At 40.0% G+C, this 15,140-nt stretch overlaps 1 protein-coding gene across 1 annotated transcript in view; it reads right to left on the bottom strand.

Moving 5' to 3' along the window:
- Nucleotides 1-15,140, bottom strand: part of Prss12 (serine protease 12) — a 62,814-nt gene that overhangs the window by 32,391 nt on the left and 15,283 nt on the right. The window contains exons 2-3 of the mRNA XM_052730846.1: nucleotides 13,519-13,669; nucleotides 1,338-1,516 (exon numbers count right to left, since the gene is read on the bottom strand). Of these exons, the coding sequence (XP_052586806.1) occupies nucleotides 1,338-1,516; nucleotides 13,519-13,669 (330 nt within the window). The remainder of the gene's footprint in view (nucleotides 1-1,337; nucleotides 1,517-13,518; nucleotides 13,670-15,140) is intronic.

The following is a 15,140-nucleotide window of genomic DNA, read 5'->3' as shown; positions in this document are numbered from 1 at the left end:
TCTTCCTGAAGTTTAGTATGTCTGTCTTCCTGATATTTTTACTGTATTCTCCAAGCAGAAAATACATTAAATCCTATTTGGGAAATTTCCTATAATTTCAGTCCTCTTAAATCTAAAGAACAATGGTCATTTTCATTAAAATAGCAAAGAAAAAAATATATATAGTAATTTAGAGGTAGTATTTCAAATTTTTAAGTGCACATCAAAATACTGAACTAAGCATGCAGGCAAAGCTACTTCAGGTAAAGAGCAATCTAGCTTGTCAATGACGTCATTATTCTTCGGACACCCACGGGTAATAAAACCACATCTTGCCTTTGTTCTTTTACTGACAATACAGATCTGATATTTGAATGTTATTAACTCAGTGAGTAATTATACACAGAGGATTCTACAAAAATTTTGTAAGCAGATAGCCCAAAAAATTTCATTACCAAAGACATAGATTTAGAAGCCATTTCCATCCAAAATAATCCAAACACCTCTCAATGAAACACACGTAACCAGAGAGTAGAACATACTTTTTCATAGGTCTCTGGTATCCACTGAAGTGAACAAAAGTCTCCTGACACAAAACTACCTGTTGTTTAAAATTTATTGTCTTCAAAGCATTGTACCATCTATTATCTCATATGCCCATCATAGCACTAACAAGATTACCTCATTTGAAAGAGGGCAGCTCAAAGAAATGAAATCCTGTCAACTTTGGTGTAAATTAGAAATTTCTATTCTGCACAAATGCATTGTGTTTCTAATAAAACAACAGCATCAATAAAAGGATATAAATCAGAGTTCCGTACATACTAATCCTTTTACTTTTCACATACACACACAGTTATACATACACAAAAATATTTTAAAGCATCCCCTTCTTATGACACATGACATATAAGGCAGACATGCTACAATGTGCATTAGTCTAAGATTTGATTACAAAGCTCCCGTGGCCTCTTTATCAGTTTTCTTTAATGAGCAATCACATAAACACAGTTTTACAGTGACTATCAGCTGAATGGGTTAAAGATGTAATATACTGACACCTAATGTCTAGTATGCATCACTGCACATTGATTTTGGCTGTTGGGTACTGATTTTTGCAAAAAAGAAAAGTGATAGTTTCTGACCTAGCTTTGTTGGACTTTAAATAGAAACTTTTAGAAATAACTGTGAGTGAAGAAATTACATTTTGAAATAAAAATTGTGTCTGATTTTATCCTGAGTTTTGCTTAGAAGCTCATTGGTCTGCTCATTTGACAATATATGAATTAAGAAAGGAAGCTGTGGCAACACCAGCCATGGGGGAGGAAGGTAGCACATTTAGGAAGCAACACCCTTACCTGTTAGAGGGACACAAGACACTCCAGCATCTTCTTTATGGCCACAGTTATGCTCTCCCCAGGAGCTCTTTGGACACTGCTCAACTGACAGCTCATTTCCTGTGCAGCGCACTTCATCCAACAATATTGGGCCAGCTCCTTCCCCAAAATGTGCGTGATGCCATGCCTTGGCAATGCCACTGAGTAAACATAAAAAGTAGATGAATTCTGGATTCCATAATGAAAGGCACTCCTGTCCTATTTCCTCGCTTCTGACCAACACATAGTGATTAATCCCACTCCCCAAATACTCCCTATGTTATTTGTGAGTTTTTTTACTCTGTCTTGTTTCCATTGTCCACCATCATACATGTTTAAAAACTGCTTGGTATTTCTCAACCTTTACTCTCCCTTGGTCATTAATAACATAATCTCAGTGTTTTTAAAAGTACAGTAATGACTACCCAAAATAAACACACTTCCAAGCCTCCTATCCTACAAGAGAGCTATTTATATCATGACATAAACACCATCTTAACAATGGTTAAGCACATTAAGTCATTTACATTGATGTACAATTATCAATACCACCTGTCTGCAGAAGCTTTCTATCATCTCCAAATAAAACTTGACCATTATTAAGTTTTTTTTTTTTTTTTTTGGTTTTTCGAGACAGGGTTTCTCTGTGTAGCTTTGCGCCTTTCCTGGAACTCACTTGGTAGTCCAGGCTGGCCTCGAACTCACAGAGATCCACCTGGCTCTGCCTCCCGAGTGCTGGGATTAAAGGCGTGCGCCACCACCGCCCGGCGACCATTATTAAGTTTTTAGCAGCACTATTTAGAAAGAAACAGTCATGGATCACTCGAAGGCAATGTCTTCGTTCCCTCTCCTGCATTTTGCACATAAAGCAAAGGTAATGGCTGAAGGAGTGATGCTACACTGGCCCATGTTGTGCCTCCTCCGTGCACACACTGTCTTGGAGACAGGGTCTAAAACCAAACTAGACAGCTCTGAACCCATCTATGCAGTCTTAACCAGCCTTAAACTCACAGTAACCAATCATTCTGCCTCAGTCTCTGGAGTGCTGAATTGGACACATGAGCACTGTGTCCTGAAAAACATCCTATTAAGGGCACAGAGATAGAAGCAAGAAAGAGCCAGTGTCCTGATGAGTGTGGACTCACTAAGCTAGACTCTGCTGGCTGCCTCTGGTCTCTTCTTTGAGGCCTAATTATGTGCGTGCTTAAATTTGTTTAAGTTGTTGGTATTTTCAATTCCTGCTATTCACTCAAATCTGTTTCTGATAAAAGAGCATCACACATGTTTACTCATAACAAATTTCTCCTACAGTTCAAAGAAGTGTGGCCCAGATTCCATGAAGATGGTCTTCATCCACTGAATGATGACTAACTTTAGAGATTGCTTTTCAGCTCCCTTTATCTTTTATCCTTGGACTTTAACATCTATATCTTCAGTTCTTCATTGATACTATACCTATTCCTTTATTCATGGTTCTATAACTATCTTGAGAATTACAACAACAAAATGCATTAAAAGAAAAACATTCATTAAATGGATGTAATACCCCAGTGATGGCAAAGTATTATGCAGGCAACTTCATGGTTAAACATCTTATTTGACTCATTTTATTAGGTAGTATAGAGGTCTCAAGAGTACTCATGTTGAAAACAACATTTAAAAATTAAGCTTCTCAATATCAGAAAATGGAAAGGTCTCCCATGCTCATGGATAGGTAGAATTAACATAGTAAAAATGGCAACCTTACCAAAAGCAATCTACAGATTCAATGCAATCCCCATCAAAATCCCAACACAATTCTTCCCAGACTTGGAAAGAATAATACTTAACTTTATATGGAAAAACAAAAAAACTTGGATAGCTAAAAGAATCCTGTATAATAAAGCAACCTCTGGAGGCATCATGATCCCTGACCTCAAGCTCTACTATAGAGCTATAGTAATAAAAGAAGCTTGGTACTAGCATAAAAACCAACATGTGGACCAATGGAATCGAATTGAAGACCCTGACACTAATCCACATACCTATAAACATATGATTTTTTACAAAGAAGCCAAAACAGTACCATGGAAAAAAGAAAGCATCTTCAACAAATGGTGCTGGCATAACTGGATGTCAACATGCAGAAGATTGCAAATAGATCCATATCTGTTGCCATGCACAAAACTCAAGTCCAAGTGGATCAAAGACCTCAACATAAATCCAGTTACACTGAACTTGATAGAAGAGAAAGCAGGAAGTAGTCTTGAACACATCAGCACAGGAGTCCACTTCCCAAATATAACACCAGTAGCACAGACACTGAGAGAAACAATTAATAAATGGGACCTCCTGAAACTGAGAAGCTTTTATAGAGCAAAGGACATGGTCAATAAGACAAAAAAGACAGCCTACAGAATGGGAAAAGATCTTTACCAACCCCACATCTGACAGAGGGCTGAACTCCAAAATATATAAAGAACTCAAAAAGCTAAACTTTAAAATACTGAACACTTCAATTTAAAAAAATGGGCTACTGAGCTAAACAGAGAATTCTCAACAGAAGAATCTCAAAAGGCTGAAAGACATTTAAGAAATTGCTCAACATCCTTAGTCATCAGGGAAATGCAAATCAAAACAACTCTGAGACACCATCTTACACCTGTCAGAATGGCTAAGATCAAAAACACTGAAGACAGCCTATGTTGGAGAGAATGTGGAGCAAGGGGAACACTCCTCCACTGTTGGTGGGAATGCAAACTTGTACAGCCACTCTGGAAATCAGTATGGCGGTTTCTCAGAAAATTGGGAATAAGTCTTCCTCAAGACGAGCTATATCACTCTTGGGCATATACCCAAGGAATGCTCAATCTTACCACAAGGACACATGCTCAACTATGTTCATAGCAGCAAGAACCTGGAAACAACCTAGATGCCCCTCAGCTGAAGAATGGATAAAGAAAATGTGGCACATATACACAATGGAATACTACTCAGCAGTAAAGAAAAATGATATTATGAAATTTGCAGGCAAATGGATGGAACTAGAAAATATCATCCTGAGTGATGTAACCCAGACTCAGAAGAACAAACATAGTATGTACTCACTCATAAGTAGATGTGAGGAAAGGGATGGCCAGACTGCAACCCACAGCTCCAGAGAGGCTAGCTAACAGGGAAAGGCCCTAGGAGGGACACATGGATGACCCAGCGAAGGAGAAGTAGATGAGATCTACATGAGCGGACTGGGGTGGGGGGGAGGCAAGGTGTGAGGGGTGAGAACATAGGGAAATGGGAGGGTCAAGCTGGAACAGGGACAGAGTGGGAGAGCAGGAAGGGAGATACCATGATAGATGAGGACATCATGGAAATAGGAAGAGGCAGGGTGCTAGGGAGGCTCTCAGGAATCCACAAGGATGACCCCGCCTTGGACTGCTGGCTGTGGTCCAGAGGGTACCTGGTCTGGTCTACTCTGGTGACTGATCTAGTGAATACCCTAACTGTCATCATAGAACCTTTGTCCAGTGACTAATGGAGGCAGATGCAGAGATCTATGTCCAGGCACCAGGCTGAGCTCCAGGAATACAATCAATGAGAGAGAGGAGGAATTCTGCAGGCAGGGGACATCAAGATCATGATGGGAAGACATGCAGAGATGACTGGCCACACTAGACGAAGCCCATGAACTGTAGACTACTGGCTGTGGAGCCCCCATGGGACTGGACTAGGCCCTCAGGATACGGAAGACGGTTGTTTGGCTCAAACTGTTTGAGGGGTACCCAGGCAGGGGGATCAGGATCTGTCCCTGGTGCATTGGCAGGCTTTTGGGAATCCAGTGTCTGTGGTGTGACGCCTTGCTCAGCCTTGGTGCAGTGGGAAGGGGCTTGGACCTGCCTAGGCTCAGTGTGCCAGGCTCTGCTGACTCCCCATGGGAGACCTTGATTTGGGGTATGTGGGGATGTGGGGTGGCTTGGGAGAGAGGGCTGGGGAGGGTGGGAGGAGGGAGGAGGGGGAATTTGTGGGTGGTATGTAGAGTGATTAGAAAATTTCTTAATAAAGAGAAATAAAAAAAATTAAGCTTCTCTTTAAATAACATCAAGCCAAATGCATAGGGCACATTTGCACCATTATGGCCTGACTCACTGCACACAATTCAGAAAGTACCAAAAAGAGGGAATTGAGGAATGCTTCTAGAAGAGAATATGGAGGGAACCAAGGAAAAGAAAAATACATTTCCTTTTGTTGAGTTAAAATATTTCAAAATTCAGAATCCCAATACTTGAACCACTCTCTGCTCTTAGTAGTCTACCCCAACAAATAATAAAGACAAGACTCTATTGAGCAAACGTAAAGGAAAAAGCGTGGATCTCCTAACCTGAGTGGTATTGTCAAAATGAGTTAACTTATGAAAAAGTTTGCTTTGAATTCTATGCCTGAGATTTGTGACTCCTTTTTTAGAAGGATCCAGGACAAGACAGGAGAAGCCCCAGCTAATGGCCCTAGATCAGATGACAGCAAATATGACCCACGGATGAATACTGGATGGCACCTAGTTTCATGCTGCCGTTGCGCTAAGATAGATTTCTACCAATTCTGAATGATCAGCGGGAAGGGCGAGACTGGATGATAATGTAACTGGTGATGTGTAACATTAACTGAAACCCAACTTTTCTTATACAAAAGTAAAACTGTGTTGAAGCCAAGCCATGCTGGTGCCAAAGGCAGCGTTGGTGCCACAATGGTGCAGCTGAGTAGCTACAAAGTCTAATGAATTTGCTCTATGGTCTGTGGTGGTTTAAGCACATGTACTCGAACATTTGATCCTCAATTTCTCATGCTGGGGGGCGGGGTATGGAACCTTTAAGGGGTGGAGCTTCACTGAAGGAAGTACATTTCTGGCTCTGGGCTTTAAGGTTGTATAGCTTGGCCCCACCTCCTGTTCTTTCTCTGCTTCCTGTGTGATGCTTGTGTGTTTGGCCAGCTTCCGACTGGCACAGAGCTTGCTCTACCATGCTCTCCTTGACTGTTACATGACTTCCCCACTATAATGGATTCTATTACTCTGGAACTTCAAGCCAGAATAAACCCTTTTCTCCCCTAGTTCATTTTGATGATAACTTGTTAATAACAACAACAAAAAATAATAGCTAAAATATGGCCCTTTATCAGAGAGAAATTAATGAGAATAAGCATAGACTGTGATTCAGAGGACACAGTGAATGAATGATGACTGGGGGACTGTGCAGGTCACGGAGAAGCCAGGTTCAGAGAAAGGCAAATTAACCACCTCCTTAGAGCTTTGCACTGGGAAAAGATGTTCAGGAAAACTGTCATTGGATACAATTCACTAATTACAATAAGGCTAGAAAGAAACCGAAGCATCAGGGAATAATGTAAAATCTGATCCCAGACTCCTAACAGAAACAAAATTAAATCCAATCCAAGTGGTTTAAAGATGAAAAGGAAAAGAATATGGAGTGAAAGAAGTGTGTGTGTGTGTGTGTGTGTGTGTGTGTGTGTGTGTGTGTGAGAGAGAGAGAGAGAGAGAGAGAGAGAGAGAGAGAGAGAGAGAGAGAGAGAGAGAGAGAGAGAGAGAGAGAGAGAGGTGGGGGGAATGAATAGTAAAAAGTTACTATGCTAAAATAATAGGAGTGTTATTCTTATAACCTCAGATGTAGATGATTTTTTGAACAAGACAGGAAACCTAGAAGGCGGGAACAATAAAGCCTAAAAAGGTTACACTTGAGTATATACAAATTATATACAAATTGAAAACCACCACATAGTCAGTCACTGGCAAATGGAATACATTAGAATAAATATTTGCAATATGTGACAGCAACCAAACCAACTCCTGGTAATTATTAAGAATAAGAATACTATTAAATTTTAATGAACAAGAAGGCAACCAATTTCAAAAATAACAGGGCAATGGGGTGGATTAAAGTGGAGAAAGAATTACCTGTGGTCACTGACTGCATAAGATGTTCAAGTTTGTGAGCGGTCAAATCAAAATAAAACATTCGTACCTGTCATGTTTTTCACAGATTTAAAGGAGTAATATTATTCTTCAGGCAATATTTTGGCAAAGGATTTCTGTCCCCAAGGGTAAAAAAAATACAAAGCCTGATGTCATCTGTTCACTGGGAGTGATACCCCAAACTCTGGGGCAGATATACTGGCTGCATGGCACAGGCTCTCAGAACAAAACATGAGACCTGTTGCTTGCCTTTGGCTGCCTCACGTGCTTGAGGAAGAATACAGTATGTGGGTGTTCCAAATGGTGACTCAAGAGAAGTTACTTACACCAAAGTCTATTTCTAAAGCATCAGTGCATGTTTTGTTTTCTGTTTTATATATTTCCATATTTTCTACTGAAACAATATGTTAAAGATCTTAAAAACATTTAATTAAGATAAATGCATCAGACAAGCAAAAGAAACTTGAGGGGGAAGTACTAACCAGGAAAATATCATGCAACATTAACTTGGTTTTCTAGTCAATGTTTGAGTTTATTAAAATTAAGAAGACATGTATGTGTTTACATACACATACATACACACGCACACATACACACACACACTCCTTCAGTCAGGATTTCCTCATGACCTGCTGCTGGTTTCACAGGAAAAACAAAGACATGAATGGCTTCTAAAGAGATCAGACAATACTGGGGAAAGAGGCATCAAACTCATGGGCTAGGATGTCAAAAAGTTCTACGTGAATTGAGCAAGCGGTGTGTGCTCTGTCCTTCCCACCCCACATAAATTGAATAAGCTTCGTGTGCTCTGTCCCTCCTGTGTACATGAATTGAGTAAGTAAGCCGCGTGTGCTCTGTTCTTCCTGTCCACATGAACTGAGTAAGCTGCTCCAAACACTGTCCTTCCCATATGGAAATCGTTTCCACACCAGCCTGCCAGTTCCATGCTAAAGTTCCAAGCATTCACTCCTTTCATGCCCTGAGTGCAGAGAAAGCTTATGGGAAATGCTCTTCTGATATAACGCACTGGCTTGTTTCATTTGTGAAGCCATTTGACCTAGGTGACAGCAGTTCCCAATGAACACTCTCTGGCTTCATTCTGTGTTTGACCTTCATCCAATGTGTTCTCGTCACTAATCAAAGGGCATGGACCCATTACAGAAACTGCCAAACAAACACCACCATATGATTAACTGAAGACCCAAACTTGGCCACTATCTGAAGCAGACAAGGTAGGTAGGCCAGAAAAGCACATGCTCTTTAGGTAATAAAGGACTGCTTCTTTAACTACACATATCAGTTTGTAACATTTGCGACCTATGGCTATAGAAACTCATTTTGAATCATCAGCATACTGGTCATCAGTCCCCTCCATCACCAGTGACTCCTAATATACAATGACTGCTTAAGACTTGCCTGGTACTGGTCTAAGAGCACTGTGCATATTAACTCATTTAATCTTCCACTACAGCTTTATCATGTTATAATACCAGCTTTATGGGCAAGAAAACAGAGGCTCACAAGTTAAATAGCTTTCCCAGCATCCCACTCTGTCTAAATGGTAACTGTCAGCAGGCTCTGAACCTCTAGTGTTTTACAGCCTCCCAGGATGTTTTCAGTTGATGGCAGATGGCATGTCTAACACAGTCCAGTCAGAACACTGTCACTATCATTTCCTTTCTTATCTTACTTCTCTGTTTCTTTCGGCTCTATGTTTTTGTCCTGCCATTTAACAGAGTATAGTGTGAGTGGGAAAAAAATCCTCTATGGTTGAGTCATGAGTCTCAAGACTGTTTCCGACTCACAGGATGAAATCAAGAACATGGCTATAAGTGGGCATCACTTTCCCATCTGTTAATAAACCTTCCTCTCTGATTAATCAAGTCCATATAACTGGAAATTTTTATTGTAAATTTTGTAAGGGAGTCAACATTTTTTAAGGGACAGGGAAATAAAAAGGTAAAGAAAAAATTTAAAAAGCAACTTATACTATAATAATGTTATCCTAACATTTAATATCATCCTGTAGGAGAATTTTATAGCTCCCTCTAAGGAAAACAAAACTAATGGAAAGAAACATTTAAATAATTAAATTTTTGTGTAAATTATGGAACTTCAGCACAATTAAATGTGATGTAATGCTAAGCTGTGCTTTTAAGGGTTCCTGAAGCCAGGCGGAGGAAATGCTTTTAATATTAAGCTCCACCTGAATTTTACTGAGTACATAAGCATCCCCAGATTACCTAATTTGATAACATCTGCCTGTCTCCCTTTTTCCTCCTCCTCATCCCCACATACTGAGCTAATCAAATTTAAGTATCTTAAGTATAATAATTCCCTTTGCATTCAGAAATCTTTCCAGCTACCAACATACACAGATGCTATTAAACTATGAGGGTCAGAATGACAGAATCTCACAAGAAAATTGCAGCTAGCACCCCAGCAACTCATGATGCGGATTCCTTTGGGAATTCAACAAAGCAAGCAAAAGAGAGACGAAATTTGCCTAAGAACAAAATAAACCAAGCAAGAAACAACTATGCTGTCTCCCCGTGGACCACTAAAAGCAACTTCATCCAAAGGTACTTAGCCAATACAGAGGAAGGGGAGTTGCAAAGTATCACTTGAATACAAGCTATGAGCAAACTATAAAATCAACTGAAAGAAAGTTATGTGGACAGCTCAACTCAGCACATCAGGGCGCCTACACCATGAAAAGCTCCATGAAGCTGGCTTGCTTGTTGCTTAGGGCTTTCAGGAGGACTTTGCTGCCTTGCCCCAGCATCAGCAGCTTTTTTTTTTTTTTTTTGGTTTTTCGAGACAGGGTTTCTCTGTGTAGCTTTGCGCCTTTCCTGGGACTCACTTGGTAGCCCAGGCTGGCCTCGAACTCACAGAGATCCGCCTGGCTCTGCCTCCCGAGTGCTGGGATTAAAGGCGTGCGCCACCACCGCCCGGCGCATCAGCAGCTTTTAATGGTGAAACCATTAAGCAGTGGATACTAGTGAGAGGTCTTAGATCATTAGGGAAAAGCCATCAGAGAGGATTGTGGGACATTGGGCTCTTCCATCTTGTTTCTCCTCACCTCCCAGCTCTGAAGTAAGGAGCTTATTTTAACATAATGTTCTGCCTCATCACAGGCCCCAAAGCAAAAGGAGCCAACCAACCAGAGAGTGAAGTTGAGGCAGGAGGATTACAAATTCAAGAGCCACCTAGATTACAAAGTGAGTTCAAGAGCAGCCTGGGTGTGTCAGTTTCCTTCTCAAAATAAAGAATTTAAGAATGAGAAAGACAGAGCTGGGGATTGAATTCAGTGACAGAACACTTGAAGGTCAGGAGTCAGCAACCAAGAAAGAAAGCAACGAGCTTATACTAAAGAAAGAGAGTCATTCCTTACTTAATCTAGCTGTGTGCTCGATATTAGCATAGTCTTCCCGGTGAGTATGCTTCTATCTTCTTTCCAAATACTAGATCATGTTTTCTAGGTAGCGAAGCTATACCCATGAAATCTTAACAATATGGTTGCCTGAATATGATCAGCATGATAACATCATCCATTGGCATGCCATTGCGGATGGGAGAAATCTCGGAATGCATACCCCTGGAGGAAGAGCTACAGACAATTAATGTCTACTGAGAAAAGAAGACTCAGGCTTCTCCAGGGATAATCCCTTTGATAGGTTACCCAATCCCAAGTGGTTATTGCCAGACATATACACATGAGCCACACTAAATGCACTCAGTAGGTTGTATTTTGTATATACATATGTGTATATATGTATGTCTATGTACATAGAGTATATATGTAGCAATAATTATTTGAAAAGAGGTCACGAACTTGAGAGGGAGTTTGGGGGGACAGGAGGAGTTGGAGTGGCAAACAAGGAGGTATAGAAATGATGTAAGTAGTGTACTCATATTAAAGTCTCAAAAAATTAAAATTTTTCATTAGTAAAAGTCAACATACTACTGACACAGTCTTTAAAATAATATTTTGGGCAAAGGCATAGATTTCTTCATAATCAAGATGAAAAATCACATTGCACTTCTGAGCATAAGCAATTGACAGCTTGGTAAATACAGATTACACAAATCATTAGATCAGCAGTTCTCAACCTGTGGGTCGTGACCCCCACAGGTGCTGCATATCAGATATTCTGCATATCAGATATTTACATTGCAACTCATAACAGTAGCAAAGTTATAGTTATGAAGTAGCAATGAAAATAATTTTATGGTTGAGGGTCACCACAACATGAGGACCTGTATTAAAGGGTCACAGCATCAGGAAGATTAAAAATCACTGCCTTAGAGTGTTTTGAAAATACAGAATCTGGAGATACTTCTAACTAAATAGAAGTTCTGAATAGAGGAATTTTGTTTGATAATCTCACAATCAAATGCTCAGCTTACTCAACATCTTTTAAATCTAACGCTCCCTAATTAGATTGACCCTGACAGTCAATGTATTTTGTATGGCTACTACATAACTCAACACTGTAAATTAGAAACATGTTATGGGCAAGAAAACTGTTAGTAAGAGCTATCCTGTAACAACTCAGAGGTAGGACCACAGACTTTGAGAGGCCAGAAGGTGCTCATGCTATGTTATTCTATCTCCGACAGCAAAGCTTCGAAACATTAAACAACACTGGCCTTGAAATTGAGACCTAGTCAAACAATTAAAAAAAATCATCTGTAAATTCCACAATTTGTTGTAGTTTTATTAAAAGGAACTGACTTGCCCTATCTGGTCCACCTAAAGAAATACTAGCCAAAAATACTGCCAGTGACTGAAGTCAAAGCCACTGTCTTAGGATTCTCATGCTTGTTCCTTTCCCACACATGAACTACAAGTCAGCAGTTAGATCCAGTTACACATACTGAAAAAGTCACCTTAATGTTCAATTTTAACCTTGCCATTATGGGACTTAAAAAAAAAACCAGAGCACCATTTTGACTCCATGACTCCTGGTGGAGAGCAAGACAATAACCCATCATCTGTGGTGGTTTCTAAGCAGAACGCTAGCATTGAGCCAATCAAGCCTTTGTGACTAGTTTCCAATTTCAGAACCTGTAAGAATTAAAGAACCAAACTAAATGAAACTAATTCAGAAGATGGGGCAGTCTCTAGTGTGTTCATTCAACAAGTCGAAGCTGTGAAAATAGAAGAAACTGGCCCAGGTTCTAAAAGACTTCAGGGCCATAATGTCCAGCTGCACTGGATTACCTGGGACTGAGTCCCCCTGTGGGCAAAGCATGTGTCAAAGACACTGTGTGAGTGACTAAAAACACTTGAAGACAATGAGAAATTAGGCTACTTATGAGAATGGTAATTCGGCTATGTTGGACAATGTTCTTATTCTTAAGAGAGGCATACTAAAGCTTTCAGAGATAAAATTTTAAAATGCTTCAATGTGAATATAGAGTTTTGCAAGGGGGAGCTGTCATAAAACAATTCCAAGCAACTTAGCCTAATTGGCCCAAGATTACAAATCCTACCTCAATATCAAGAATTTGGCCAACTAGACAAAATGGTATACGCCCTAAGAGACTCTCGTCACAGGAACCTCCCGCCAAGTGCTAAGTAGAATAACTAAATTTAGTGTAAAATATTCACCTTTGAAAGACCTCATATAACCCTAGGTAAACTTTTAGCTTTGTTAACCAATGTTAAAAAAGCATAATATTCCAGAATAATCACAAGCCTGGAAGGACATTGGATGTTGTTTTTCATCCTGATGTCCTTACTATACACTTTATTCCATTCCCTATATGGGAATTACTTCCCTTGTGCGTGAAAAAACAGCCTTTGTTCTAAAACAACAAAAAGGGAAGTGAACTTCTACAGTTTAGATAATCTTTGGAAAATTTAAATTTATATAGTAAGCTAACAATTAGTGCATCATCCAGTGACTTATAAAAAAAAACAATCACTGTGATAGACAATGACAGCCTTACCTAAGAGCAATGTAAAGGCTACCAATGAAAGTAGAAAATCCCTAATTCCAACAAAAGGCAGGTTAGATCTATAGAATACATGCATGAACTCTTCAGAGAGCTTACAAACTAGTACAAAGATAAAAAGGTAGCCTTTTCCATTGGTTTAAGGAAATATGCAATTTAAACATACAGCACCCTCTCTGGAGTACAGAAATAACAGGATCAAAAATTAAGAAAGTAAGACAGAAGTGGTACAGAGCAAACCTGAGACCCAGCTGCCTGCAGACGACTTCTGCGTCGGCATCGTCCCATTGGTCGTCACAGATGGTCCCCCACTGGCCAGCGTGGTACAGCTCCACTCGACCTTCATGCCCACTATTCCCACCAGCAAGGCGAATGACAGGCAACAGCCGGACTGTGTGATGCAAAATTAAAAGCAACTTCAAGCCATGTTTTTGTACTTCTCCATCACAATACACATATGTCATTTTCTCCCATTCTCAGAAATAATATTGGTCAAGCCACATCGGTGATATAGACATACACATGCATCTCTAATAGACATTATGAGAATCTTAACCAATTAAAATACTCCACATTGAATTAGATTTATATAGAGATATCTTTAGAGAAAATTGTCCTAATTCAGCTTTTTACAACTTTAGAAAGCAGAAAGGACACATGAACAAACTTCCAATCACTTGGGACAGAGTTAATTTTCATCAGATTATGAGGGAGTCATTAATTTTTTTACTTACAGTAAACTGAACATTCTCAAATGTAATTACTAACTATAGTTCTCATGTCTATAACATACTTGTGTTCAAAGTGAATTATCTTTATATTTGTAGAAATCAGTGCAAATTTCCATCTAATTCATTGTAATGAATTAGTGGACATTATAGATTGGACCTCAAAAAAACAATTATTGAGAATTCACATGGGTGCAGTTCAGTACATACTCACTTTCTCTGTGTTAAGAACACCCACAAGTGGCCACATTCCCATGGTCTTGGTGCCTCTTAAATCTCTAAAGCCCTGTCACCACTCCCAGCCCATTCACTTGGCTTTAACCACATGTCTCCAGCCTCTATCCTTAAAAAAACTCCCATGCTGGTTCCCACCTCAGAATCCCTATTCCTGCTGTACCTTATGCTTGAAATCATGCCCCCCGATCTTCACATGACTGCCTCTTTCTCTCCATTAGGTTCTCAACTATCAACATCCCTTCCTCAGGAGGCCTTGCCTGACTACCTGAGCTGAATCAGCATCCTAGCACGTCATGGGTGCAAGCTGTAATCTTCCCTCTTGGGTGAGCCACCAACCAGCTCCCAGATCATGACACGGAGACTTATTAGTTATGAATGTTTGGCCTAGTTTAGTCTCGTTTCTGGCTAGCTCTTTTAACTTAAATTAACCTGTTTCTCTTTATCTACCTTTTTCCTCGGGGTTTATTACCTTTCTTACTTCTGTGTATCTTACTTTCACTACTTCTCTGGCTGGCTGGCTGGCTGGCGGCTGCCTGGCTTCTTGCCCCAGGTGTGTCCCCCTCTTTCTCCTCTTTCTCTTCTCTCTTCTCCTCATTTTTAGATTTCTCCTCCTACTTATCCTCTCTACCTCCCAGTCTCTCTCCTGCCTAGCTATTGGCTGTTCAGCTTTTTATTAAACCCATCAGGTATTTAGGCAGGCAAGGTGAAAGAGCAACACATCCTTACATCATTAAACAAATGCAGCATAAACAAATGTAAGACATCTTTGCCCAGTTAAAACAATATTCATGATACTCAGGAGATAGAAGCAGGATGATGGTCACAAGTTGAAGGCCAGTTTGCTCTAGATAGCAAATTCTAGACCAACCAATGCTACACAGAAAAACTCAGTCTCAA

The sequence above is a fragment of the Peromyscus californicus genome, unplaced genomic scaffold, assembly GCF_007827085.1.
Source record: "Peromyscus californicus insignis strain IS unplaced genomic scaffold, ASM782708v3 Scaffold_9__1_contigs__length_137607984, whole genome shotgun sequence".
NCBI lineage: Eukaryota > Metazoa > Chordata > Mammalia > Rodentia > Cricetidae > Peromyscus > Peromyscus californicus.
The sequence above is the reverse complement of the archived record's forward strand: the minus strand, read 5'-3'. Positions and strand labels throughout refer to the sequence as shown.